Here is a 27,746-nt window from a genome sequence, read left to right as displayed (position 1 = left end):
TAAATAGGTACCGCTTTATAGCGGGAAGGTAAATGGCGTTTCCGTGTGCTGCGCTGGTGCTGGCTCGCCAGAGCAGCTTCGTCACACTGGCCACGTGACCCAGAAGTGTCTTCGGACGGCACTGGCTCATGGCCTTTAGAGCGAGATGAGCACGCAACCCTAGAGTCGGACACGACTGGCCCATACGGGCAGGGGTACCTTTACCTTTATAAGAACCATGGCCAAACACATGCACATACATGCTGAGTACAGCACACACACCCTCAGTGATTCTTAGATAACTGTCATTCAAATACATTTTGCCTTGGACAATGGAGATAGAACATAGCCATTATGGCTAATAGACACTGATACCCTTATCCTCCATGAATTTGTCTAATCCTCTTTTAAAGCCATCCAATGGGATCACTACCTCTTGTGGGAACTAATTCTATAATTTAAGTATGCACTGTGTGAAGAAGTACTTGTCTATGTCCTAAATCTTCCTACCATGTATAATTCTATACACCTCTTATGTCTCCTCTTACTCCTTTTTTCTAAACTAAAAAGCCCCATATGTTGCAACTTTGTCCTCCTGATAATTTTGGTTGCCCTTTTCTGAACCCTTTCCAGCTCACACAATATCCATGCTGAGGTGAAGTGACTAGAACTGTACATACTTTTATTTTCAGTTCTTTTCCTAATGATTCTTAATGTGGAGTCTGCCTTTTTTTCAGCTGCTGCACAATGGATTAACATCTACATCAGAGTATCTACTACAACCCTGGTGTTTTATTCCTGGTGGGGCACCACCAGTTCAGATCCTATGAGCATATATGTGAATAGGATTCTTTGCCCCATGTCCAGCCCTTTTCACTTGTTTGCATTGAGTTGCATTTGTCATTTTACTTCCCGTCCCACCAGTTAGGAGAAATCCTTTTGGAGTTCCTTGCAATCCCTTTTTGTACTTTGTCAAAAGCTTTTTGTAAGTCTAAGGACACATAGTAAGCTATCAACATGCTTATTGACATTCCCAAAGGCGTCTAAAGGGTTAGTGAAGAAGAAGCTGTAGTGGCGCAATAATTCTGTATTTAATATTGCTTTCCAGCCTATAACTGGGGAACTTTTGGCCATCCAGCTGTGGCTGAACAATAACTCCAATCTTTCCTGCCCATGGTTGCTGGGTCTAATGGGAGTTGTAGTTCTGCAACACCCAGAGGGCCAAACGATTCCTTTTTGAAAATTGATGTCACTTTTTCAGGTATGGAGGCTGATCTTAAGGATAAGTTGCATGTTTTTGTTACAAAGCCAACAGGAGAAGTCGAAGCAACACAGCATCTGGTGGAGCCTCCAGGACCCGGCTATTCTGAGGGTGCCAGAAGACTCGGGGTTGCTTTTCCTCGCCTGGCCCTCTGGAAAGAAGCGAAGCCTCCCCTTCCCGCCGAGACTCAAGACTAACTGAGGCAGCCGGTCTGTTCCGCAACGCTTGAGCCGGAGTTAAAACTCCGCGCCCCTCTTGGGTGCCCTTACGCGGGGGCAAGTCCCGTTGCGCTCAGAGCGGCGCTTACTCCCAAGGAAGCCGGCTGGAGCCCAGGTCCCTGAAGCGCGCCTGCGGGAGGAAGTAGCGCCGGGGCCGCCCGCCCACCTGGGCTTCCTGGCTCCTCGGCGCCCGCTTCTTCGCTCGCTGAGGGGAGAAGAGGCGGGCGGGACCTGGCAAGGAGACGAGGCCGACCGCCGGAGAAGCAGCGCCCGCTTTCTCCCTGCTCCAGGTCTTTACCTCACAGAGACTAAGTGAGGGCCGCTGGCCTCATTAAGGCGGCGGCGGCGGCAGCAGCACTCGTCAGGCAGAGAAGGGTTAATCGCCGCCGCGCTCTTCGCGGCGCTGCTGCTGAGGTTGCTGTTGCCGCCGCCGCCAAGCGCGGAGGGATACAGAGCAGGAACCTTGAACGTGGCGGTGCTGAGGCCCCGAAGCCCAAAAATGTCTGCCTGAGGGGAGGCCCCGCAAGTTCCGTCGAGACGGGGCGGGGGAGCAAGAAAGGCAGACCGGCAGGCGCGGGCGGAGGAAGGAAAGGGAGGCCACGGGCGGCAGTCGACGGAGCGGCCGAGCGCGAAGAGGGCAGGAGGAAGAAAGGAAAGGAAGGACGCGCTGAGGGAGTGGAGAGCGCGCGGCATTCTCGCCCCTCCGCTCCGTCTTCCTCCGCTGCTGCTGCTGCTGCTTCTCTCCTGACTGACTCCGGGGCGGGGGTGACGCTGCCGCCGCCGCCGCCGCCGCCTTAGAAGGAGAAGAGCCACTTGGACCCGGGCAGCGGGGCCGGGAACCGGGTAAAGGCAGGCAGGCGTCACGGAGGGAGGGAGGGAGCGGGAGAAGCGGGCAGGGGTGGGGACCGAGGGGAAGGGAAGCCGGTGGCGGCCGGAGGGGGCTCCCTCCCCGCTCGGAGGGAGGAGAAGCGGGGACGCGCACGGCCCGGGGCGCGCGCCTGGGCAGTATCGCGCCCGGTGCTGAGAGGCTCCGGCGCCCTTTTTGGGGAGGCGGCCGGGGCCGCGGGATGGGCGGGCAGGAGACCCCCTCTCGGCGCGGGGGCGGCAGGGCTGCTCCTCTGGCTCTTCCGCGCAGGCCGGCGGGGTTGTTCCGGGAAGAGCGGCCCCTCCGCGCCCCCAACTAGTGGCCCCTGTTCCTGCACACACGCCGCCTTCTCCGGTTCTCTTTCCCGCGAGAAACCCCTTAAACTCCGGGTTCCTGGCGGCGCTTCGCTGGCGCGGAAGTGGCTGGCGGAGAGGTGGGCGAGAGACTTATTGTTCGCAGCCTGGTCGAGGGGAGGGAGTCGAGCGCCTGCCCGCCTTTCCATCGGCCCAGCCGCTCACTTCCCCGCTCGGCCTGCTCGGAGGACTTTGCCTCCGCTTCGTTCTTCCCCTTCGGGGCTGCTCCTGTTAGGCATCCCCTCTTGCCCGCTTCCCGAGGCCGGGCTTCCAGCTCAGCGGCGCGCCTTTCTTCCCCAAGGCGAGGATTAAATTCTGTGGATGCGAACATCTCTGGGATGGAGGAGGGAGGGAGGAAAGAAACTTCCACGGAGTTGGCTCTGCTGCTGCTGCTGCTTTTGGGTGCCTTTGAGATGCGGGGGAAAGAAGAACGATCTTTGGCTTTGCTCAAGGCTGAGGATGCCGTCCTCCTTGTTTTGGTTAACGCGCCTCTTCCTTTCCCTTTTGTTGCCGCTTAGGACTCTTCGTAAGTGGATGAAGATGAATCCTCAGCAGCAGCGGATGGCCGCTATAGGGACAGACAAGGAATTGAGCGACCTGCTGGACTTCAGCGCGGTAGGATATTCTTCGAAGTCTTCTTATGGCTTCTCCACGGTAAAGCGGACCGAGAAGTGGGGCAGCTGCGTGCAGGGCTCGGTTGCTTCTGGCTCAGCCAAAGGGGAAACTTGGATGTAATAACTAAACTCCCGTATTGAAGGCTCTGGGTCAGTCATCTTAACTGGTTAAAACCCAGCTGACCCATAGATAGCCATTGGGTAGCTCTTCTCGTTTGTTTTCTACAGATAGGTCAAAGGGTGTTTGTTTTTTCTGTAAAAATGCAGTGTAGGTAATGGGGAGGGGGACCCCAAGCAGCTTAATCCTAATCCTATTTGCTCAGAAGAGTGGGACCTGCCTTCATGTATCCATAATTAGGGTTGTAGGCTGGGTTCAATTCTGCGCATGTTTGCTCAGAAGTAAACCTCATTGAGTTGAATTGGACTTACTCTCAGGTAAGTCGGTGTAGGATTGCAGCCCTAGTATCTTTACTCCTGTTTTGCACTGTAATATTAGATTGGAAGCAAGTCATGATGTCCCACAATGTCTCACATTATTATTTTTTAAATCAAGTGTATTTTGTGAAAGTAAAATACAGAATACTTACTTGGCTTTGTTATGGTTATCCTGCACTTGTAGTATTTTGACCAATAGACCTATTATATTAATAAATTGGATATGTTACTGACCTTAAAAATTGTACCACTAATTCTCTGTGTTATGAAACATTTTTAAGCACAGTTAATGCTATTAATTTTTCTATGAATGTATTCCCAGCTTTTTTTTACATTCCAAATATACATAGTAGTTTTCATTCCATGCTGACTGAAATGCATCCACTTGTTTTGCAGATGTTTTCTCCACCTCTTAATAGTGGGAAAACTAGACCAACAACACTAGGAAGCAGCCAGTTCAGTGGATCAGGTAAGAGGCATCTGAAAAACATAAAAGTTCAAGAGCAATGCTGTTGTATTATGTTATATATAAAATCTTAATTTGTATATGACAAACTTTTGTGGATGAAATATATAGTTTTCAAGGAGTTAAAACAAATGCAGTATAAACACTTTAAAAATGAGTTAGTTTTCTGCTGGAATCTCTAGTTTGTTGATGCTGTGGAATGAGTTTAAAGGTTAATTCAGTTGAGAATATTGGGTTTGCAGGAAGACAGGTATTCGTGAAAATGTGGATATTCAGGTTTTTTTGTCAGTAATTTGGGATTATATTATTTCTTCTGAATTTTAAAAAACTTTTAGTGATTTAAGTAACACTAACATAAATTCAGAATATTGAAGTTGAAAGCCTTTTGTGTAATGTATACAAAATTAAGGCATAGAGCAAGACTAGAATAAAGTACAGCTAAATAGGGAAAACAGTGTTTCGTTTCTAGAGTTCACCTGGTCAAATTAAGTAGGAAAAGAGAGGCAAATGTATAATGTATATTGACCAGATTGAACAGATGTGTATTTATGTGTGCATAAACCATTTAAATTGGGAGATGAAGTATTTGCTGAGGAAATAAAATTTGAAATTGAGTTGTATTGAAGATAATGCTTTTCTTTAAAAATGCTGTAAATTGCAATGGCAGCAGTGCAGAGCTGTTATTCTGTGTTCCAGTGCTCCTACAACCTTGTGCCTAAAACATGTTTTCTGGCATTCTTCTCTCCTGCATATGTTACGTATACTTTCATATCCTACTTTAAATTCACAGTAGGCATAATTGAGCTGCAGATTTAAAATAGATGACTATTTTAGTTTGACCAGTGTAGAATTATATGAGATTGCATTATTGGAAAGCATTTTCGGAGAATTGTGTTGATCTGTTGTACTTGTTGTCTTTTATAGATAAGGAAAATAAAACATATTATCAAATGCTACATTATTAGTTTTGGAAGCACTGTTGCATTTTTATTTGTGTTGACTTCTAATTGTCAGGGGTAATCTAGTAAGTATTTCCATAATCTAACTGGGAATCTGAGTCTTGTCCTTCCTCACAAATCTTTGGTATTCTATCTAAACTTGAATTACCCAAGGAGATTAACTTCTGAATGGCTAAAAAGCAAGCAGGTCTGTCTACTAGTTTTGAGTCTTTTAATATTGTTGCGGCAAAGTCTGAATTAAACTCTCAACAAGTATTGTTGAATGAAAATTAATATTTAGATTGCTGTTGGATCATTTTAAAAAGTTTTTGGTATATTTCATAGTAGACCCAGTGTAGACATAATGCTTCCTGGTGTCTAATCACAGTGAAGTGATTTGGAGTGCCTTGTGTGCTTGCAGTTTTCTTTGTCATGAGGGCATTTCTTCCCCTACTTCATTTAAGAAATAACTATTAATAGCATTGTATCTACATCAGTGATAGTGTTAATCATAGATAAACCAAACATAACTTTCAAACTTGTAACAATGGTTATTGGACTGCTGTTGGAGAATACAGATAAAGAAACATAACTGTGTTTTAATTTTCCTGTACAGCTTGATGTGGAGTTGCAAGTATATGCCATTTTTCTTTGGGAAATGAATATGGCTGCAAACAGAAAGCTTCCCAAGGCTTTCTAATTTCCTAGAAAATATCAGCTGCAAGCAGCTGCAATTGTAGCATAGTATACACAGTTTTCTGAAGCAGAGTTATGGAAGCAGAGAATGACAATCTGTTTTTCAGCATAAATATGTGAGAGGCTTATTGTATTGAAATATATGCCATATTTATGATATAACCTTAAACATATATTTTGAGAGGTTTGTCTATAATTTCAAAATGTGTAGATTTCATGTTCACAAGTAACCCTCACGTCTGCATCCTTCATGTTAAATATTAATGTAAATCTTCTGGATCTCAGTAGTGGTTTTGTGCTTTGTGCTCAATTTGTTAAAACCTGTTACATGAACCTGAACGGAATTGTCTCTTTCAAAAACCTATAATCTAAAACTGAGACTTGACAAAATCTTCCAGTAGTTGAATTTTATGTGCATGTGAGAGACATTAATTTTTTAACTTGTTGCAAATTATTTGCAGACATGAAGTAAGTTAGGAATCCTGTGCACATTTATATCAGAATAAGTCACACTGAATACTCAGTGACTACTTAAAAAAGTCAACATGGAAGATTGTGGCTGTAAAATTTACTAGAGACATTAAGGTTCAGTTATCTACAGAAAACTTTCATCATTTGTGTCTTGCTGATGGTGAAACAAGTGCTGCTACTAAGAAGAGCTCTGATAGATCAGGCCAAAAGCATATCATGGCCAGCATCCTGTTCTCACAGTGGCCAGCCAGATGCTTATGGGAAGCCTGCAAGCAAGACCCAAGTGAGATTCAGAGGTCTATTGCCTCGGACAGTGGAGGCAGAACATAACCACCATAGCTAGTAGACATTGACATTCATATTAATGAATTTGTTCAATCCACTTTCAAAGCCACCCAAATTGGAGGGTATGGCTACCTCTTGTGGGAGCAGATTTCATAGTATAACTCTGTGCTGTGTGAAGAAATACTTTTTTGTCTCCCCTGAATCCTCCAACGTTCAACTTCATTGGATGGTTCTAGCTTCTAGTATTATGAGAGAGGGAGAAAAACTTCCAGTCTGCTTTCACGACATCATACATAAACTCTATCATGCCCCCTTAATCCTCCCCCCACCACAAAACTAAAAAGCCCCAGGTGTTGTAACTTTTCGTCATGGAGTTGTTCCAGCCCCTTTATTATTTTGGTTGCCTTTTTCTGAAAAAAATTCCAGCTCTAAAATAACCTTTTTTTGAGGTGAGGCAACCATAACACAGATCACATAATACTAATTCTGTTATGACTATGCTGGCTGGCTGTACATTTCCAAGCTCAATTCAAAGTGCTGGTTTTAACCCATAAAACTCATTATGGCTCAGGATCCAAATATATTCTGGAATGCCTCGCCTCTCTTCTGTTGTTTCTATAAAATGCCATTCTGTCTTTCCATGTGTCTTCACCAGTCTGGTTGATTTGTACTAAGGTCTAAAGGTCTACTGTCTGCTTGTGTGAAGCTTGCCATTTGCTTCACAGACAGTAGCTTGTATTTGACGACTGGGCTTCTTAGCTTGAATACTTAGACACTCTTACCTGGTTAGTGGGATCAATTCCAGTTTGTTTTGGAAGTACTTAGTCCCTACCTTTCTTTCAGTCTGTGTGCAGCAGGAGTGGGAGCGGCCGCCAAGACCATATAACACTGGTCTTGAAAGACCTACATTGGCTCCCAGTACATTTCCAAGCACAATTCAAAGTGTTGGTGCTGACCTTTAAAGCCCTAAACGGCCTCGGTCCAGTATATCTGAAGGAGCGTCTCCACCCCCATCGTTCTGCCCGGACACTAAGGTCCAGCTCCGAGGGCCTTCTGGCGGTTCCCTCACTGCGAGAGGCCAAGTTACAGGGAACCAGGCAGAGGGCCTTCTCGGTAGTGGCGCCCGCCCTGTGGAACGCCCTCCCATCAGATGTCAAAGCGATAAACAACTACCTGACATTCAGAAGACATCTGAAGGCAGCTCTGTTCAGGGAAGTTTTTAATATGTGACATTTTAGTGTATTTTTCATCTTTGTTGGAAGCCAGCCAGATGGGCGGGGTACAAATAATAAATTATTATTATTATTATTATTATTATTATTATTATTATTATTATTATTATTATTTATTTTTCAGTCCCCAGGGGCTGCTGTTCTCTTGTGGCAGCTTTTAGCGGCCACTTGTCCCTCTTAAGGGGTCAGAGGCAAAAGTGGGTGGAGAAGTGGGTACAACTCTTAAGTAGGTTGCATTGCAGCCATGCAAATGTCAAAAGCCTCTAAACACCTGTAGGCATTACCACAGGTCAAAGGCACATTCCAGCCAGGACAAAGATTTTGAAGAGGATGCAGGGCTGATGAGGGGTATGGCCTTGGGACCAGAGCACTGTATTTGGACCCTGTGTATGAGAAATTCCTCCCTGGCATAGACACTGCCTCAATCTATAGATGATTCATCCCCAGTTGTACTTCGGGGCTTGTTACTGTTACCATGATGTGATAATGATACACTTGCTGGGATTTCATGAATATTAGTAGCACATTCCCTTTGCAGGGAATCAGCAGTTGGATGTTGGCTTCCTGGGTTTTTGTAGGTGTGGGTTTTCTTCAAGGGGAAGGGTTTCTTACAGAGATGTGGAACAAAATGCCATCAGTATGCTCATGGCACGCAGTTGCGTCTCAGATGGCAAGTTTCTTACTTTATGGCAGATGCCACATGCATGGTTCCTATAAAAATATTGTTGCTTGTGTTTTGCTTCCTGATGTTTAATCACTGATAAATTGTTTTATGTCTTGTTAGCCCTCTTGAGCTTCTCTGAGGAAATGCAGGCTATAAGGATATATATTAAATATATGTTTGTGTGTGCACACTCACGCGCACACACAAACTGAATCCGCATAAGGGTGGCTGATGTGGTCTAAACTAAAGTAGTGAAATTACATCAATGATGGCATTAGCCTCTCCTACTTGTTTGTTTGTTAGATGTAAGGTGTGTCTGGAGTCACCCTCATTTTGGAACAGCAGGCATTGGCAGTGTATAGAAACACACTTTAATGAATGAAATCTGGGAAGAAGGCTGTAACTTTCTTTCTTGGGGGTGGGGCTAGTGACAGCTGTTCATGACATCATAGCATTGAGGCTTGACTGTTGCAGTTGGCTTGATGGAGTGGCACTTTATACACTGTTTGGGAGCTGTATTTGATACAGACCAGGGTATCATTGCTTTCTGCAGTATCAGTTGATGTCAGTAATGCGGATTTTTTTTGGGGGGGTTGTTCTGCTCAGAATGAATGCATATCTGATTTAATGTGTTTTATTTACCCCACTTCCCCCCCCCCCAAATATCTATTTTTCAATTTGATTCTAAATATCTGGAAACATTTTCTAGTAGCCAAAAGTAATTGAGATACTTGTTTAGAAAATAGATAGATAGATAGTGCACTTAATGGTTTAAGTATTGTATTCAAAGCTCTACTTAGAAATTGTTTCTGTTGGGGTGTTTAGAAATATTTCAAAATGGCAATGCAGTAGTATTAGAGTTTAAGAAAAATGTGAAGATGTTAAGAACGCTTAAGTTGCTGACTTAAATCATACCTGAACAGCTAAAGACATAGATATAATATTTCTGGGAATTTTGGAATCACTGAGAAAAATATTTTTTCTGGGGGCTGAAAGCCAGAAATGTATACATTACTTTGTTAGCTAACCTTCACTAACAATATATATAACTTACCTAGAATATTCTGTTATACTACCATATTTATGACATTTGCAGAGCAATCCTTTGCATGTTTACTCAAAAGGAAGACTTGCTCTGTTTAGTGGTGAGTGTACATAGGATTGTAGCCTCAAAAGTATAGTGTCTTGGGCTGCAATCCTGTACCCACATAGCTGGCAGTAAACTCCATTGAATTCAGTGGGGTTTACTTCTGAGTAGACATGTATAGGCTTCTTGTTAGTTTTGTAGCAGGATGTTTATGTAGTAAAGGGATGTGGGTGGCGTTGTGGTCTAAACTACTGAGCCTCTGGGGCTTTCAGATCAGAAAGTCAGCAGTTCAAATCCATGCAGTGGTGAGCTCCTGTTGCTCTGTCCTAGCTTCTGCCAACCTAGCAGTTCAAAAGTACATGACTGCAAGTAAATAAAAAGGTACCACTGCAGCGGGGAGGTAAACAGCATTTCCATGTGCTCCGGCACTCGTCACGGTGTCCTGTTGCAGCAGAAGCAGTTTAATCATGCCGGCCACATGACCTGGAAAGCTGTTTGTGGACAAACACCGGCTCCCTCAGCCGGAAAGCAAGATGAGCGCTGCACCCCATAGTTGTCTTTGATTGGACTTAACCATCCAAGGGTCCTTTGCCTTTATCTGTACCTATGTAATAGTAGTTTGAGAGGAGAGGTGTAAAGGTTGACCACAAGGGAAGAGCCAGGTCAGTAGAGCAGCTTTTAGAATATTCAAACTTAAATCAAAAGAAGGCAAAGATCAATTTGCAAACAGCAAAGGGATGGTAGTATAAAGATGGCAGCACTTCTAGGTATAGAGATGCATATTGGACTTGAATGTTGCATGTGTCTGTAGTAAACACAAACTGTCATGCTCTAAGGCTGTAGACTAAAAAAGTACTCATACCATTCAGTTTGAGTAAGGGAAACATTGCTTTAAAAAGTATCTCATTTATTTTTAAAAAATGCCAAATATATATTCTCCCCCCCCCCAAATGTCATCTTTTTCAACTAGAAAACCGGGTGGGTGGGAAGGCATAGGAAAAAAGTCCTATTTCTCCCCACCCCGATTTCAGGGTTTACCACATTGTATGCAATCTAATATACTTAGGCAGCCATGTCTGGGCTGAGATTATTTCCTAGGTGACTTGCTGTGCCCCAGAGATTCTGCAGCAAAGTGGCAGTTGGATCATCTGGGACAGGGGTCTGCAACCTTTAAGACAAAAAGAGCCACTTGGACCCTTTTCCGAAGAAAAAAAACCTGGGAGCCACAAAACCATTGCGACATTTAAAACAAATATATCTCCAGAGCCGCGATCTGACAGCGGGCGGGAAGGTGACGTCGGGACGGTGCGTGACTAATGCACGTACCGCCCCCATGCGACGTCACAGCCAGTACAGCACCCGCCACAGTGGGGAGTGTCGTGGCGCACAATGCGCCTCCTCCCCTCGCTAGTATCCGCCCCGGAGCCGCGGCAAAGGTGTAAAAGAGCCACATGCGGCTCCGGAGCCGCGGGTTGCTGACCCCTGATCTGGGAACTGGGAGAGAAGCATGTAACATTTTTGTCCCCTCAGCACCTCGTGCATCAGCCACTAGGGCTGAGGCAGATAGAAGCATCAGCAGCAACCACCCAGTGGGAAGTGGTGGTCTGTGTGGAACTGACTTCAGCCATCAGTTCTAGGCCAGGAGATTGCAGAATGGCATTTGTTGTAACATACAGAACAAGGAGATTTAATAAAAACACACCTTTGTCTGCTGTAGTTTCTATTGTGTCAATGTTTATTTCATTATGTTTCAAATACATGGTAAGTCATCTCAAGAACTTCAGTTAGTAAGTGGGGTATACTTAATAATATAAATATAGATATATACATGCTTCCTACGAATAGTCACCTGAAACAGCTAGGCACAACTTTACTGTTCAGTTTTTCTTTTATCCATCCCTGCTACCTTCTGTGACTTTATTCATATTGTGAGTGAATTTTTAGCTCTCCATGTTTAAATGTCAATAAGTGGTTTTTATCTCAAGCTCCTCTGAAGAAAGGCAGGATATAAGTGTTTTAAATAAATATGAGTGATGTGTTTGTTTGTTGTGTTAAAATGTTATGAGACATTGCATTCTAAAAGTAGGTGGAATTTCTAGTCTACAATAATTAGTTGCTGGGAGCAAATTATATTGGTGCATCATTCTTCAATTCCTAGTTACTGCCTGTGAGTAGTATCTGACAAGCAAAACATGGACTTGGCTTTTACAAGCTGAAGAAAGCACAATATTCTCTCTGTGCTACTGTAATCTTCAGATTGACAGCAGGCTCACATAAATTTTCTGTTCCCTGGAAGATTGCCAAGGGTGGGCTGGCTTCTGAAGCCATCAACAAACTTCTATTATGATGGGACTTGCAAATTTTTTTAACATGTTTTTACTCTGGGTTAAAAATGTGATTGTTGGTTTGCATTGTATCTACATAATACTTGTTTCATCTTTGAATATTGTACTTATGGCTTTTTTAGTTTAATATATTTATAAATGTTAAAGTTTAAAAATTTGCAATGGGGATTGCCTTGGAACCATAAATAATCTGTTCTATATTCATTGGAGGAAGAGAATGGGTATAATAATTATAGTAGGACAAATTCTTTGTTTATTTTGGCTTTTGAAACTTGGGTTTTGAGTTGCATCTGACACTTTAAGGAAGTACTTGAACCTGAGATTGTGTCTAATGTCATGAGGTCTCTGGAAGACCTTTAGGTGGGTCTTCATTATTTTTCTGGAGAATTCAGTAGTTGTCTTTTTAGAAAGCATCTAAAGCAGTGGTAGCTAAACTGCAGCCCTCCAGATATTGTTGGACTCCTAATTGCCATCCGTCCCAGCCATTATGGCCAATGGTCAGCGACGCTGAGAGCTGTAGTCCAGCAACATCTGGAGTGTCATTGATTAGACATACCTGTTTTAGAGAGATCTTGGGTTGTGCTGAATATTTCCATGGGAAAATTTAAAGAGAGTTGTAGATAAGCCAACTTGTTACCATGTCAAAAGATAAAAAAGAGTCTGTCTGCCTCTAACCCTTGTCTTTTCTTGGTGATGAATGCTGCTTATGACTCAGCCACTACAGTGGTACCTTAGGTCTGCGCATGCGTGGGTTGCGATTCGCCGCTTCCGTGCATGCACGTGATGTCATTTTGACCATCTGCGCATGTGCGAGCGGCGAAACCCGGAAGTAACGTGTTCCGTTACTTCCGGGTTGCTGCAGAGCGCAACCTGAAAGCGCTCAACCTGAAGCAACTTCAACCCGAGGTATGACTGTATTAGTAATTGCTTCACTCTCTAGTCTGGTGTAAGCATGCATCAGTTTCTAACTTTGAACATATTCTTTTGAAAGTTTAGTTTATCTTAGCATTTTGTGAGTGACACAATGATTTTTGGCTAACCGTAATGGTCAATTTCTTTTCTTGCAGCAAGGATGAGATAATTGATGATTTTATGACTTGAATGAATGTTTTGTATCTCTACATTTAGAAAACAAAGCTGTGGTTACAAACACAACATTCAAAAGCATAAAGGACATACTTTTGGTGAAGATGTTAACTGAATACTAAGGAAAAGAAACAAAACAAGCTTTTGTTACATTTTATAATGTGGCGCTATGTATGAGCTAACCATGCTTCTAAATGTATCCAATTTGTAGAACTTGTTAGGTTTTTATATGTTGTGGGGATGGTATGGGAGCTGTGCTGAAGAAAGAAAAGTCTTAACATTTTCTAAATAAAACAGAAAAATTTCATTATCTGCTAGGTCCAAGGGTCCCTTTTGATCATACTATCAAGCTTATCTGGATTTGTAAGCGCATTGGTTTTTTAAAGGATTTGAGTAATTTTAATATCTTTGCTGGTTTTTTGCGTAATAACCAGCCTTATATAACCAATGTGCTTGAAGTTTGATTAATACACGAATGGGTTAATGCCACAGAGTAAGCTGTCTTGCCAGGCTTAGCTAGGTCACTCCCCCTCACTTTGAGAGGAAAGTAATCAAGTCCTTTGTTCTCCTTCAGTCTACTTGAAAAGCTCAAGGTGATGTGGTATAAACTGATTGCTCCAAGTTCAGACCGCATGGCTTTTACAAGCTATTATTGAGTTCTATACCAATAATTCAGAAACTCTCACCACTGTAACCGCCTCTCTTTTCTTACTGATGTATGGAAAAGCACATGAACCTGACCTGCAAAGAGTTTGTAAGTAAATCATTTTTAACTTACATGTGGTCTTTTTCTATGCTAGAGGAAGAGGGTAATTTTGGAAGGAACTCACAAGGGCATTTTGAAAGGTCTAATGGCCTATATTTCCATGATTTCCTTTGCTGCATATTTTCATAGAATTGTAGAGTTGGAAGGGACCCAAGGGTCATCTAGTCCAACCCCCTGTGATGCAGGACTCTTAGCTAAAGCATCCATGGCAGATGGCCATCCAAACTCTGTTTCAAAACGTTCAAGGAAGGAGAGACCAACACCTCTTGTAGGAGTCTGTTCCACTGCTGAACAGCTGTTACTGTCAGAAAGTTTTTCCTTTCTTGTAATTTGAAACCATTGGATAGAGTCATCTCCTCCAGAGCAGGAGAAAACAAGCACGCTCCCTCTTTCATGTGACAGTCCTTAAGATATTTGAAGATGACTATCATTTCTCCTCTCAGTCTCCTCTTGAGCCTGGAAAAGTGGAGACTTGAGAGGAGAAATGATAGTATGTTTAGCCTGGAAAGACCCAGCTCCTTCAAGCGTTCCTCGTAAGGCTTAGTTTCCAGATCCTTTGATCATCTTGGTTGCCTTTCTCTGCATATGTTCCATCTTGTCAATATCCAATCTGTTCAGGTCATTTTGAATTCTGACCGTCTTCTGCAGCATTAGCTACCCCTCCCAGTTTGCTGTCATCTGCAAATTGGATGAACATCCCCTCAATTCCTTCATCCAAGTCATTTATAAAGATGTTGAACAACAATGGGCCCAGGACAGAACCCTGCAGCACCCCACTTGTCACTATTTCCCAGGATTATGAGGAACCATTAATGAGTACTTATTGGGTTTGGTCAGTCAACCAGCTACAGATCCACCTAACAGTCACCTTACTCAACCCACATTTTACCAGTTTCCTCATGAGAATATCATGGGGGAATTTGTCAAAAGCCTTACTGAAATCAAGATACACTATGTCTACAGCATTTCCCTGATCCACCAAGTTTGTAATTCCATCAAAAGAGATCAGATTGGTTTGACATGACTTATTTTTGAAAAACCCATGCTGGGTCTTGGTAATCACAGCTTCCTTTCCTAAATGCTCACAGACTGACAGTTGGATTATCTGTTCTAGGACCTTCCATGGTATTGATGTCAATCTCACAGGTCGGTAGTTACCTGGGTCTTCCTTTTTCCGTTTTTTGAAGATTTGATTTTAAATCTCTGCTCAGGTTCTCTCGACAAAGAGTACTTGTCCCAAACCTGGGTATTGGCATCCAAGGAATTCTCCTTTTATGTACCTTTTTATTTTCCTTGCCAACCAACAGTTTTTGCATTTAACTTGGATTTAATTTTATCACTATCGTTGTTTTTATTCTTTTAAATCTATTTTTGCAGTATTGTAAAACATCTAGAATGTCTAATGAGACAAGTGGGTGATGTATAAACATAAAGTGCTGCTCTGCTTTAAGGAAGGGGCCTGGGGAAATTAAAAGTTAGTTTCAAATGTGCTTGTTGCAGGATACCACTATTGCAATGGCATTATGTGTGTTGCTTCACAAGAATGTTGGCTCATTTTGTCAGGAAAGGAAGGCTAGAACAAATCACACTTGAAAGTTCCCACCAACGCTCCCCGCCCCCCGGGCCATCTTTTAAATTGATGTGGGAATGTCTCTCACTACACTGGTACAAGACCTCCAGAAATCTTCCTTGTATAGAGCCATATGTCATATGCAAATGCAGTAAAAAATTGTTGATTAATGACCTCACCTTGAAAGTTATTTTGCAGCTCCTACTAATGGAGCTGTGATGATAAATTGAAATTGACAGCTGCCAATTTCAAGTGATAAAATTGACTGCTAAAATTTATGATTCTTTCTTTGGAGCCTCTGAGATCAGAGATGTTTGAATATGACACTCTTTCTGGCGGCATATGCAGTGACAAGAAAAGGCTCCAAATTTAAAAAGTGCTGAATTTTGCCTGCAAAGTAAGAATCTTAGGATTGTGCTCCTAGTTTTCCTTCCTTTGCAGCCATTCACTGAACATGAATGTGATACCATACCTGGGAAATGTGGCGGAACTTCACCCCAAGCAACCTGGCAGCCCAACCTCCAATGCCTGATGGGCCTAAATAGGATTGTGGCAGTTGTGGTTGGTGGGGTGGTACAGGTAGGGTGGCATTGCTCATCTCCCTTCTGAACACTGAGTGTCTTCAGTTCCTCAGAGGGAGAGCTGTGGGGAGTTCAGTGTGTTGTGACATGCTGCCAATCCAACACGTCTGTCACCATTCCTGCAGTGTAGTGAGCTTCCTGTGACTCCCTTTCAGTAACGGGCAGCAATGCTTAGTGTTCGGAAGCAACAGTGCCCTACCTGCGTGCCATACTCAGTACTACCAACCAGTGGCATGGAAGTTCCTCACCAGTGCTGTAGATGTCCCTCTTAAATTATATCTTATAAACATCTCAAAAGTGTGTCTTTACGAGTTCAGGTTTATCATATCCAGTGATATCCCTAAGTTCCAGCAGATCCTGCCATAGAAGCTGGATTTTACCTTTTAGAGCCCTAAAAGGTCTTGATTTAACACTGTTGCCAACCCAAGTCATCCTGTCAGTTGAGATGCTAGAGAGCCCTCAATGGATGTGATCTTGGACAGGAGCTGTTTGGGCTATAAACTGGAACTGTCTCTTCCAGCTCCTACTTTATGGGAGTCTCTCCCAGTGAAGCTTGCTGATATCTGTTCAACACTGTGAACCTTTATACAATCTTTATAAAACTGGTCAAAACTGGCTTATTTACCTTATGTTTTGTTTGTATTTAATTGTTACTGTTCTTGTTCTACAATAAAAGGGTTGGAGTTTGAGAATAATATACAGGCGGCAACCATTTTGCATAGGTGTTTTATTCTAGGGCATAGAATATTTTTTTCAGGCACCTTTTCCAGCCAGCTAATATTACCATAACACAGAAGATTCATGTTAATACAACAATTGAGGAGTCTTTCTTCAAGTTACAATTAACCTTATTATATTAAACTGAAAACATGAAATTTAGACATTAATACTTATAAACCTTGTTACAGTTAAATGTAATCAAATGAATTTATATGCTTGATCAATATTATATGCATATATTCTTTTATAAAGTCATGGTGTTTAAAACCTTTGCAGCCAAGTAGGCACAACAAACTGCTTGTCAGGTGGGAAAAATATTCCCAAATCAATTTCCTCTGGAAAACAGCCTTGTCCATTGTTATCTTCTGAAGTTAATGGATTAAATTCACTTTGACAGTTGGAGACATGTACCAGTGTCTTGCCTGTGGCCATGATCTAATAATCATGGATATGGTAACAAGTTGTCTAAAGATTCTGTGATCAAGGTGTTGTTGGCTTTGTTTTTGACAAATGTATTCTGCTTGCAAAAATGGGATTTGGCTAATAAGAACGTATTGCTCGTTTTTTATTCTACATAAAAGAGGAGTGGTGGTGGAACTAGTCCTAAAAAATAAAGGGATTGACTCAGTGGATTGGATCCAGATTCCAGATTAAGTCAGTTGTAATTGAATCCCATTGAAATCTGCTAACTTAGCCTGGATCCAGCCCAATGAGTTCTCCTTAGCTTGTTATGGGGGATGAAGTTTAGAGGCAGAAGAAGTCTCATTTAATGACACTGTGAGCCAAGACTGACCAGAAAGTAGGTGGAAAAAATGAAAGGCATTGCACACAGTTGACCTTTTAATAGAGAGAGGGAGAGATTAATGATTTGGAAGATGCCTCCATGGTAATTTAAAAGTGGTTGAATCGTACTGGAAGTGAAGTTGGACAACTGTCCAACTGCTGCTTGGGATTAACCACATCTGCTTCTTAGTGTGCATCTCTCATTTAATTTATAATACTTTCTTTAACAATATGAAAAAACCCTCAAACATTTTAAGAGAATAAAAACTTATTGGTTACTTTCAAATCTGTTAATTGACCAGCTATTTTCTATAGGTATATTTTCTATAGTTTGTATAGTCAGCTTCATTTTACACAAATTCTGAAGCCGTATTGCTGTTATGGAGATGGGTGGGATTTTTTTTGCCTTTTATAAAGTAAATGTAATAGGATAGCAGGGTTTCCGTTCTGTAAATGCTTCTGTGAATTCACAAAAGCCATGGTATCTCAAAACTGAGCAAGTATGTGAGGATTGTTCATAGGTGAGAATATCAAAAGCCAGCTTTCATAATGACTTTTACTTAGTTGCAATGCTGTTCTTTTGATTAGTGATAAAATCAGTTATTGTCACTGATCTACTGTCTGTGATCCTGTGTACAGAAACACATTGTCTGCTTTTTAAAAAAGCTGCCTCCCAGATCTCAACTGGTTCCCCCTGATGGTGAGATTCTTAAATGCTATAACTCGTATGTGAAAATTATTATATTTTGTTCTGTTTGGCTCAATAGATGCATGGTTTCTTACATATGTTCCATAACTTGTACGGTTAACTCCTGCCCTCACTACCTGTCCCAGCTCTACTGTCTCAAGTAGAATTGTCATTGATAAACCAATAAATTAGATGACTATTTTCAGTCTTGTCAGATAAACAGCGTTTTAGAATCTGTGGTGAGTTTCTTTTTCTATGAATACCCTAGCATGGGTAATTATAGAGAGGGCATATTCAATACCTATTTTTGGTAGGTGGTGCTGCCTCTAGGTATGTAGAAATGAAAGGATCCACCTTCAGTTATAGGTTGCATTTCCCCCCTCTTTTTCTTTTTTCTTTAATAAATTTGCATTCTAATTTTTTCTTCTTTTTACACCTGTATGTATATGATATGTTAAAAACCTTGGTGGGAAATACAAAAAAAATGTGTCTGGTGAGCCACCATCTCAGCTTTCCTAATGTGAATTAAATTCTGCTATTTTAAATAATAACATTATTTCCTTTTCATTATATTAGTGCTCTACATTTGTATTTGGGGCTTTTGTAGTACTGTTATTTTTCATATTGCTTCCAACTTGCTTAATCCACAGTTATTGCATAATTGTTCTTGATATTATTTTCTTCACTTGTTTTGGAAAACAAATCCCCTTACTCTAACTTGACCTTGAGAGTCACCAGTAAATAAAGTCAGTTCATAAAGCTGTTGGCAATATTATCCTGACTGTCACTTTCCCCTCATGTCTTTTGCAAAGGCCTCAGCGATTACCCTGTTAAGCATTTAATTCTAACAGTGTAACTTTATTTCATAATTCAAAATACCCTCTCCTCAAAATTGTGTTAAATGTTTTGTCATGGTTACAGTTAGACACATACTGTAACTACTGTATTTTTCAGTGTATAAGACTAGGTTTCCCCCCTAAAAAATTATATCCAAAATTTGGGGGCGTCTTATACATGGATAGATCTCCCTCCATTTTCTGAAATCGGAGTCCCCCAAAATAGGGGGCGTCTTATACATGGGGGCATCTTATAGACGGAAAAATATGGCGTATTGCTTTGCTGGTGCCTTTTCTATAAATGCAATCTACAGTAATAGTATTTACAGCTTTAGGATGAACGTATGTGGGAAATAGAATGTAATATATTTGAAATTTGACTACATCAGATGGGGATGAATGGCTTCTAGTCCTTTTAACACTAGAAAGGATTTGGCATGCACCACATTTCAGCACATCTGTCTTGGTGTCAGTGTTACTCCAACCTCACACTTGTGTTAGTTATGTATGGCACTGGAGTAGCTTTGAATTGGGTTAACTTGCTGGTGAGTTTCAGGACAAAGCCATGGTAGTAAGTAAATGTATTTTGATGAACACAGTCCTTGCACAGCTGCCTAGTCACTGTTAATGTTACCTTGTGTGGCATGCATGATTTTTATACTAAAATGCATAGGAAGCCAGTTGGAAGGTGCTCACATGACACAGAAAATACACCACAGAAGTAATAATTCAGCATTATAATAGTTAAGCTTCCAGGTTCTGAGCAGAAGCAGGAGTGCTTTTTAAAGAATGGTAAGTTCTACGGGTATAAAATGTCTTTACAGTGCCACTGTTTGCTAGATCTGTTAAACTACCAAAGATATAAAGTATGGTTCTCTAGATTTAGAAATATTTATATTGTGCATTTTACAGTGTTAGCTTCCTATAATTGGTTTTAGTTGAGTACCAACCCCCATTCACATTTTTAAAACCAGCCTTTATGGAGATTTTACATTAGTTTGAAAGTAAAAATAAATTTAATAGCTGGTTTTTAAGGCAAACTCCACTACAGATGACTCTCAAGCGGTGTCCACAGCACTGCCCTATCCTGTTGTGTTGGATTAGTTTCCATTAGTAAGGCTTGAGGATGTGGGCAAGGTGCTTGGATTGGTTCTTCTGGATCCTTTGCTGTCTCTTGAGGCTAAGGTGGCCTCAGTGGCATGAAATGCCTTCCATTGGCTTTGGCTGGTGGCCCAGCTTGTGCCCCTATCTGGACAGAAATAGCCTAATTACTGTTGTCTGTACTCTGGTAACCTCTAGGTTAGATTACTGCAATGTGTTATATGTAGGGCTGCCTCTGGAGACAGTTCAGAAACTTCAGCTGGTACGGCCAGGTTGCTCACCAGGACAAGATAGTTTGAGCATACAACCGCAGTCCCGTTAGGCATCAGGTGAAAACATTGCTCTTCAACCAGGCTCATTAACATCCTATATCCTTTTAAATGTGTTGATGGAAGGGGGGCTATTTGTTTGCTTTGCTTTTGTTTTTATTATTATTTTGTTTTTATCTTGTGAGCAGCCCTGAGATCCACGGATGAAGGGTGGTATACAAATTTAATAAATAGTAATAATAATAAATTATAGCTAATGTTTGTTGAAACAAGCCATAGTTAAGATTAACTAACTGTGCTTAATCAAAAATGGAAGTGAAGGTTTCCAGTTTCCTCCTTCTAACTGCACTGGAAGAGGCAAGGAACAGTACATGAACCAGAGTCTTTCTGCATCTATTTTTTGTCACCATAAACAATGGGTTTAGCCAAAGCAGAGATAACACCAAAGAGTGCAGTCTGATCTATAGATTTCAACTTAGGGTTTGTGTGGCTTAAAGCTCACCATGGGTTACTGGACTTGATTGAGAGTGTATAAATAATATTACCTATATTATCAATCTTAAAAGAGCCATGTAAGTAAGAGATGTCAGGATTACTTCCACTTCTTTGTTGCAATTGGACTTGCAAAAGCTAAGAATGTACAGTCGTACCTCATTTTGTGGCTGGGATCCATTCTGGAGTCCTAGCCGCTAGCCGAAAAGGACGCAGGGCAAAGTGCCGTGTCTGCGCATGTGCATGGAGTGGTTTGTGTTTCTGTGTATGCGTGAAGCGCAATTTAGCGCTTCTGCACATGTGCGAGTGGCAAACCCGGAAGTAACTCGTTCTGGTACTTCCGGGTTTGCTGCAGACGTTCGCCTGAATGGATGCTAGACGAGGTAGATGTTCGCGGAGGAATTACCGTAGTAGCTTACTTAAGGCAAGGTGAAATCTAAAACGGATTCCTTGGCTCATGCTACTACTACTAAAATTGCAACATTGTCTTTACTGAATAATATTACTGTGTAACATTTCCCAGTTTTGATTTCTCTACCCTAATTAATCACAAAACTACAAGTTTGTACTGAAATTTAGCATGTTTTGGTTTAAGCAAAACACATTAAAAAAATTATGATTTTCATTTATAACAAATAAACATTTCAGCAAAAAAGGAAACAATTCTTAAATATCAATCTTCAACTTCCCTCCCCCTTTCTGTGGTTCCATAAATTTGTTCTCTTTCTTTCCCCCTGCATATCCCAATTAAGTCTGTTTATTCTTTAAGCAATATGTATATTTTGCTCTACAAGTTTAGCATGGATAGCATTCTCCCTGATATGTGTGGCCTCTTCTTTCATGGAATGAGATGTTGATTAAGGTGTTTCCTTTTTAGTGTTACAGTATGCCATGTTGTAAGTTGCTGACAAAGTTACAATTTTTTTTGTCTAATGACCAAAAAACCAGCTGAGATTTAGCTCCCGTATGTATTATTGGAGAGGCCAGAAATAGGTTTCATGCAATAAGTTTCAAATCTCCTGAATAAACGACATTTCTCTCCAAGTTTAACTACCAGAAGAGATGGAGAACAAATAAAGAACCTAAACAAGGAATTTAGTAAGAACACATCATGACTTTTTAACCAGTGGGTGGCATTCAGCTAAGTTTTACTCAGAGTAAACAAACTGCAATTAATGAACATGTCTAAGGTAGAGCCATTAATTTCAGTGAGTCTGCTCAGGATAAAACTCAGTTGAATACCATCCAATGTTTTTATTCAGTTTTAAACAATTTCTCATAGAACAAAAGCACATACATGTACACTGAACAGACAGTGATCAGTCCTTTAAACAATGCAAGAACAGAAAGCTAGGGATTCAGTCTAGTCAAACCACTTGGAGCTGTAAGCAAGTCCTGTCAGTCAGTACTTCCTCATGAAAATTCATATAAATACAAAGCCCAAATATCAGATAATTTTCCTTCCAGTTGCTGCTGTTGGGTTGCTTTCTCATATGCAGCTAATGTTGAGAAATCTTCTAAGCACTGCACAGTCAGTAGTGGAGAGCATTCTTCCAGGTATTTGTCACCATCAATACATGCAGAATCCAATCTCTGCTTCTCTATCAAGTTCTGGAAGAGGTGGTGGTGGATCCAATACTTTCTGAAAATTATTTTTGTTGTATTAAGTGCAATCTGAGATCCGAAGAAGTTAATTGCACAGACACCAGAATATCCTTCCATTGCCACTCAAGCATCGGTTATTCCAAATGTTCATTACATTCCTCTCATCCACATAAATCAAAGTTGGTTTTGTCAAATTAGAGCTTTATATAGAAATAACAGATTTTGAAAAATGTGTTGAGGTGATCAGATATTCCAGTAACTCAAGGAACTCAGCTGCACTAAGGGCCTCAGGATGAAGCAGGGTGGTCAAGAGATACTTTAATTGAACAAGAGGACAAAGGGGATTTTTTGGTATCTTGAGAAAGGAAAGAATTCTACATGCTGACCCATTGATTGTTCACATGTTTTGAGGCCCCTTCACCCCAAAATTTCTTGACACTTCTATAAAGTGTTGTAAAGGATTGTATAGCAATGTGTTTTTTGTGTTGCTGACATGGTAGGTAGGATGACTTTTCCCCTTACAATCCCCAAGAGCATTCAATCCTCAGAGCAGAGTCAAATAAAAGAATTATAAGGTTGTGCAGGAACAGCATCAGCTGGTGGCAGCCATTGCTACTTTTGAATGCTAAGCAATAAGCAGACCCTATAGTACATTTTGAAGTCAAGAGAATGCAAAGCCCTCCGCCAGTTGCATTTTTTAAAGTGAAAATCTTGGAGAAGAGGAGTTCCTACAAAAACTTGCAAAAGAGATGCACTAGCAATGTCATTGGGGTATATATAGGAGAGAATGTTTGTTTTAAGCAGAGTCACTCTGCTGCAGAAGCTGAGGGGCAGGTTGCTCCATCTGCCTAAATCTGTGGTCAATTAGGCAAGTCTTTCCATACCTAGAGTATAATTCCGTCTTCCATCTGGGTGAATGAACCACCAGCCAACTTGTTTGCATTGAATATTTGTCCTATCCCAGGGGTTTTCAACCAGTGTGCCGTGGCAGCCTGGGATGCCTTAAATGACTCATCAGGGTGTTGCGGGCAACACTAGCCTCTGTCCCTCTTTCCTTTCCTTTCCTCCCTCTGATGCCCTCTTGCATCTGCCTCCCAAAGGCTTGCACAGCTGTTTATGACAGCAGCCCTGGCTATAAGCTCCACAGGCAAATGGTGCCTCTGGGAGGCACCCCTCTTTGGGGCAAGGAGGGGCAGCTCAGAGACCAGGGATGGCAGCGGTAGCTTCCCGGAGGACTCCCAAGGAGAGGAGAGGAGGCTGAGGGAACACTCCACAAGGGAGGGTGTTCAAAAAGGGATGAGGGGCTGCTGACTCTGCATGCAAGGGGTGACATAACTGGACTCCTGAGCCCCATAGGGGTTCCGCAGAAAGAATGGAGTTGGTTAAGGGAGCTGTGGACTCAAAAAGGTTGAAAACCTCTATCCTAGCCTATCTGTGTTCTGGACACTCACAGCCTCAGATGTGTTTGATGAAGAAAGCTAGATAAGGAGCTTTAACTGGGAGGTGTTACATCACACATGGAGCTACTGTATATTAAAATTATATTATATTACTAAAATTTGTAACTGCTGTTTCATTGCATATCACCTTGAGATGATTGTAAAAGGCGATTACAGGTGAATAATAAAGCACAAAGCCAAATGTATATAATGTTGTATTGGCTTGATATGAAAAATCTGAAGATGTTCCGCTGCCACAGTCCCTCCCCCCTTGCATTTTTAATCTTTTAAAATGCTAACTTGGCTGTTCTGAGTTCATACATATTTAAGCCATGATAACTCAAGCTGCTGAAGATGCTGATTCACAAATATTTCTTTATATCTGTTTCTTGAAAACTGCATGGTGTAGTCAAAACTTTATATTATACTGAAGGATACCAGTATTCCTTCTGTTGTGCTTAATTTTATTTTTTAATTGTTTGTTATACATGTGTGCGCGCACACACACCGTATTTATCCATGTATAAGACAACCCCTGTTTTTTGAACCCAGAATCAAGAAATCAATATTTTAAACATCAAACAGAACAACCTTGATACAGTGGTGCCTCGCAAGACGAAATTAATTCGTTCCGCAAGTCTCTTCGTCTTGCGAGTTTTTCGTCTTGCGATGCACGGTTTCCCATAGGAATGCATTGAAAATCAATTAATGCGTTCCTAGGGAAACCGCCTTCAGACCAGGTCCGGGGACAGTCTGTCCCCGGACCTCTTCTGAAGGCTGGGGGGGGGGACAAGGGCTTTTCTTCCCACCCCCAGCATTTTAAAAAAAACCCCGGGACAGCGGAGGACTTCTCCGCTGTCCGGGGCAATTTAAAAGCCCCTGGGAAGGCAGGCAGGGGGGACAAAGACTTTCGCCCCCTGCCCGCCTTCAGAAGGTGTTCCCGCCCCCAGCCCCGCTTCGGAACAGCGTTCCGAAGTGGGGCGGCTGGGGCAGCTGTTCCCGCCCCCCCTCCCCGCTTCGGAACAGCGTTCCGAAGTGGGGCGGCTGGGGCAGCTGTTCCCGCCCCCCCTCCCCGCTTCGGAACAGCGTTCCGAAGTGGGGCGGCTGGGGCAGCTGTTCCCGCCCCCCCTCCCCGCTTCGGAACAGCGTTCCGAAGTGGGGCGGCTGGGGCAGATGTTCCCGCCCCCCCTCCCCGCTTCGGAACAGCGTTCCGAAGTGGGGCGGCTGGGGCAGATGTTCCCGCCCCCCTCCCCGCTTCGGAACAGCGTTCCGAAGGGGGGGCGGCTGGGGCAGATGTTCCCGCCCCCCGCTTCGGAACAGCGTTTTAAAATGCTGGGGGTTGGCAGCGAAGCGTTCGCTGCCGACCCCCAACATTTTTAAATCTCCCCGGGACAGGGGGAGATTTTAAAATGCTGGGGGTCGGCAGCCTCCCAGCATTTTAAAATCTCCCCGGGACACGGGGAGATTTTAAAATGCTCCCAACTTCTCTGCTGTCCCGGGGAGATTTTAAAATGCTGGGGGTCGGCAGCGAATGCTTCGCTCCCGCCCGCCAGCATTTTAAGATCGCCCGGGGCAGGCGGGGGGGAAGGCAGGCGGGGGGGAGCAAAGACTTTTGCCCCCCGCCGGCCTTCAGAAGAGGTCCTCTTCTGAAGGCCGGCTGTGGGCGAAAGTCTTTGCTCCCGACCGCCAGCATTTCCCTATGGGCTTTCGTCTTGCGATGCAAGCCCATAGGGAAATTCGTCTTGCGAAGCGCCTCCAAAACAGAAAACCCTTTCGTCTTGCGTGTTTTCCGTCTTGCGAGGCATTCGTCTTGCGGGGTACCACTGTATTTTATTAAATATTCAAGTCACTGGCATAGTAACCCCTGCCAGTGCCTGGGGAAGCGAGGTGGTGTGGTGCACGGGCAGCAGTGGAACATGCCCCACCAACACCTGAGATCACCAACACTCGAGTTGTTGAGCTCTCCCCTACAAAAAAAAATATCTATCATGTAACAGCAAGCTATTATTCTGCTTTGGAACACACATTTGTAAAAGAAAAGTCTTACTAGCTTTCTAACGAAATGCCTGGAGTAACTGATACAGTGGTGCCCCGCAAGACGAATGCCTCGCAAGACGGAAAACCCGCTAGACAAAAGGGTTTTCCGTTTTTGAGCTGCTTCGCAAGACGATTTTCCCTATGGGCTTGCTTTGCAAGACGAAAATGTCTTGCGAGTGTTCCGATTTTTTTTTTTTGCTTCCCCCCCTTTTTCTAAGCCGTTAATAGTCTTTTAGCCGCTAATCCGCTAAGCCTTTAATAGCTGCTAATCCGCTAATAGCGCTAATCCGCTAAGCTGCTAATAGGGTTGTTTCGCAAGACGAAGAAACCGCTAGACGAAGAGACTCGCGGAACGGATTAATTTCGTCTTGCGAGGCACCACTGTATTATAGTTTGAAGTCTTGTTTACTTTTTTATGTTCTGCTTCAAGAATTGGTATCCTAATTAGAACCCAATAGGGCATGTATTTACAAAATATATTTTTAAAAATGTGATCCCATTGAGATCCCAATATGAAATTTTGCAGGTAGCTCCTAAAAATAATCACTAATACATTTTTGACATTTTTAATCATACTAAGTTTTTAAAATCACTTTTTAAAATTGTAAATTTTGTAACTGAACTTTAAAATTTAAAGTAAGTCAATCATATGACATATCCCATTAAAGCCCATGAAGTTCTGAAGAGATTGGTATTTTTAGTTTTGAAATATCTCAATTATGGGCTGAGCTTTTGACATTTGTGTGTAGTCAGGCAAGGCCAAAATTGTCATTCTTTTGAATTTTCAAACCCTTATAACTCAAACAGGATGAAATGGAAATTTAATTTTTTAGATTTAAACTTAGTTTTGATAATTCAACAAGTGTACAAAATATTAAGAAAATTGGATGACGTGGTAAAAAAAATATTGGATCACTTGATATGGAATGACCCAAGCATCTTATTTTCCTCCTACCCTATGTTTGTTTGTTTGTTTGTTTGTTTTAAGAAATGAAGGGCCAACAGTTCTTAAGGTTCAGTTATATTTTTTGGAATGGCAAAAATATAATAATTGTAATGACTGGAATTTCTTCTGCTACTATGAGATACGTTCTATCAATGTATGTCTGTAGGACCTACTTTTATATATATTTAGAAAGGCAATATTTGTCTTAGGTGATAATTACATGAAAAATTCAGAGGGCAGTTCCTTTGGTGTCTGTGGTGCTAGGGCATTGTTATTATTATTATTGGTCTATGAGAACTTACGCTGTCAGGTTGTCTACTGCTGGAGAAGAGTTTCATCTTCTGTATTTATTTTATTTAAAATATTTATTTGTGACTCTTGGATGAGCTAACAAAGAATCACATAAAAATACAGTAACATCCCACAAGTCACAGCATGAAGCTAAAACAGCAGCATAGAAGAACAAAACAATCTTGAAAGGCCTGGGCAAGTAAAAACATTGTAGTGTAATGCTGAAAAGAAAGTGAAGGCTGCACCTGGCAGAACTCTGGGAACTGTGTCACACATGCAGGGTGAAAAGGCCTGTCTTTGGTTCCCTACGCTTTTCTTTTGGATGATGTGGAGGCATGGAGCCAGGAGTTGTTGTATCCTAAAAGTTGAGGTCTGAAGGTGTCTGATATAGCTCCACCTGACTGGAAGGTGCCTTGAGAATCTTATATATGTTCTCTCCATTTTTTGGAAAAAGGACAAATATAATAATTCTTAGGCAGGAAGGGGAAAATTGATGTTTTGTTTGACTGACACCACTGTCTATTCTACGAACAGTGTCTCACAACTGTTTTCGCCTTAAAAGGAACTGTCGCATGCTGCACTTGTTTGTTTGCTATTTTGAATTCAGGCATCGTATTAGTCGCCCGA

General features: G+C 42.2%; 1 protein-coding gene across 15 annotated transcripts in view; it reads left to right on the top strand.

Annotated features, from left to right (window-relative positions):
* The first annotated feature begins 279 nt into the window (after positions 1 to 279).
* TCF12 (transcription factor 12) overlaps positions 280 to 27,746 on the top strand; it is a 152,745-nt gene continuing 125,278 nt past the window's right edge. For 2 of the 15 annotated variants that reach the window (XM_081170585.1, XM_081170582.1), the window contains exons 1-3: positions 1,814 to 2,301; positions 3,195 to 3,291; positions 4,122 to 4,194. In XM_081170585.1, coding sequence (XP_081026711.1) covers positions 3,211 to 3,291; positions 4,122 to 4,194 — 154 coding nt within the window. In that variant the 5' untranslated portion in view covers positions 1,814 to 2,301; positions 3,195 to 3,210. Of the gene's footprint in view, positions 1,749 to 1,811; positions 2,302 to 2,473; positions 2,757 to 3,194; positions 3,331 to 4,121; positions 4,195 to 27,746 lie in introns of those variants that run through there. The other 13 variants (XM_081170580.1, XM_081170568.1, XM_081170570.1 and 10 more) reach the window with 11 other exon arrangements.

This window comes from Podarcis bocagei (genome assembly GCF_964188305.1).
Source record: "Podarcis bocagei genome assembly, chromosome: 14".
Lineage (NCBI taxonomy): Eukaryota > Metazoa > Chordata > Lepidosauria > Squamata > Lacertidae > Podarcis > Podarcis bocagei.
This window is presented reverse-complemented; position numbering and strand designations above follow the sequence as displayed.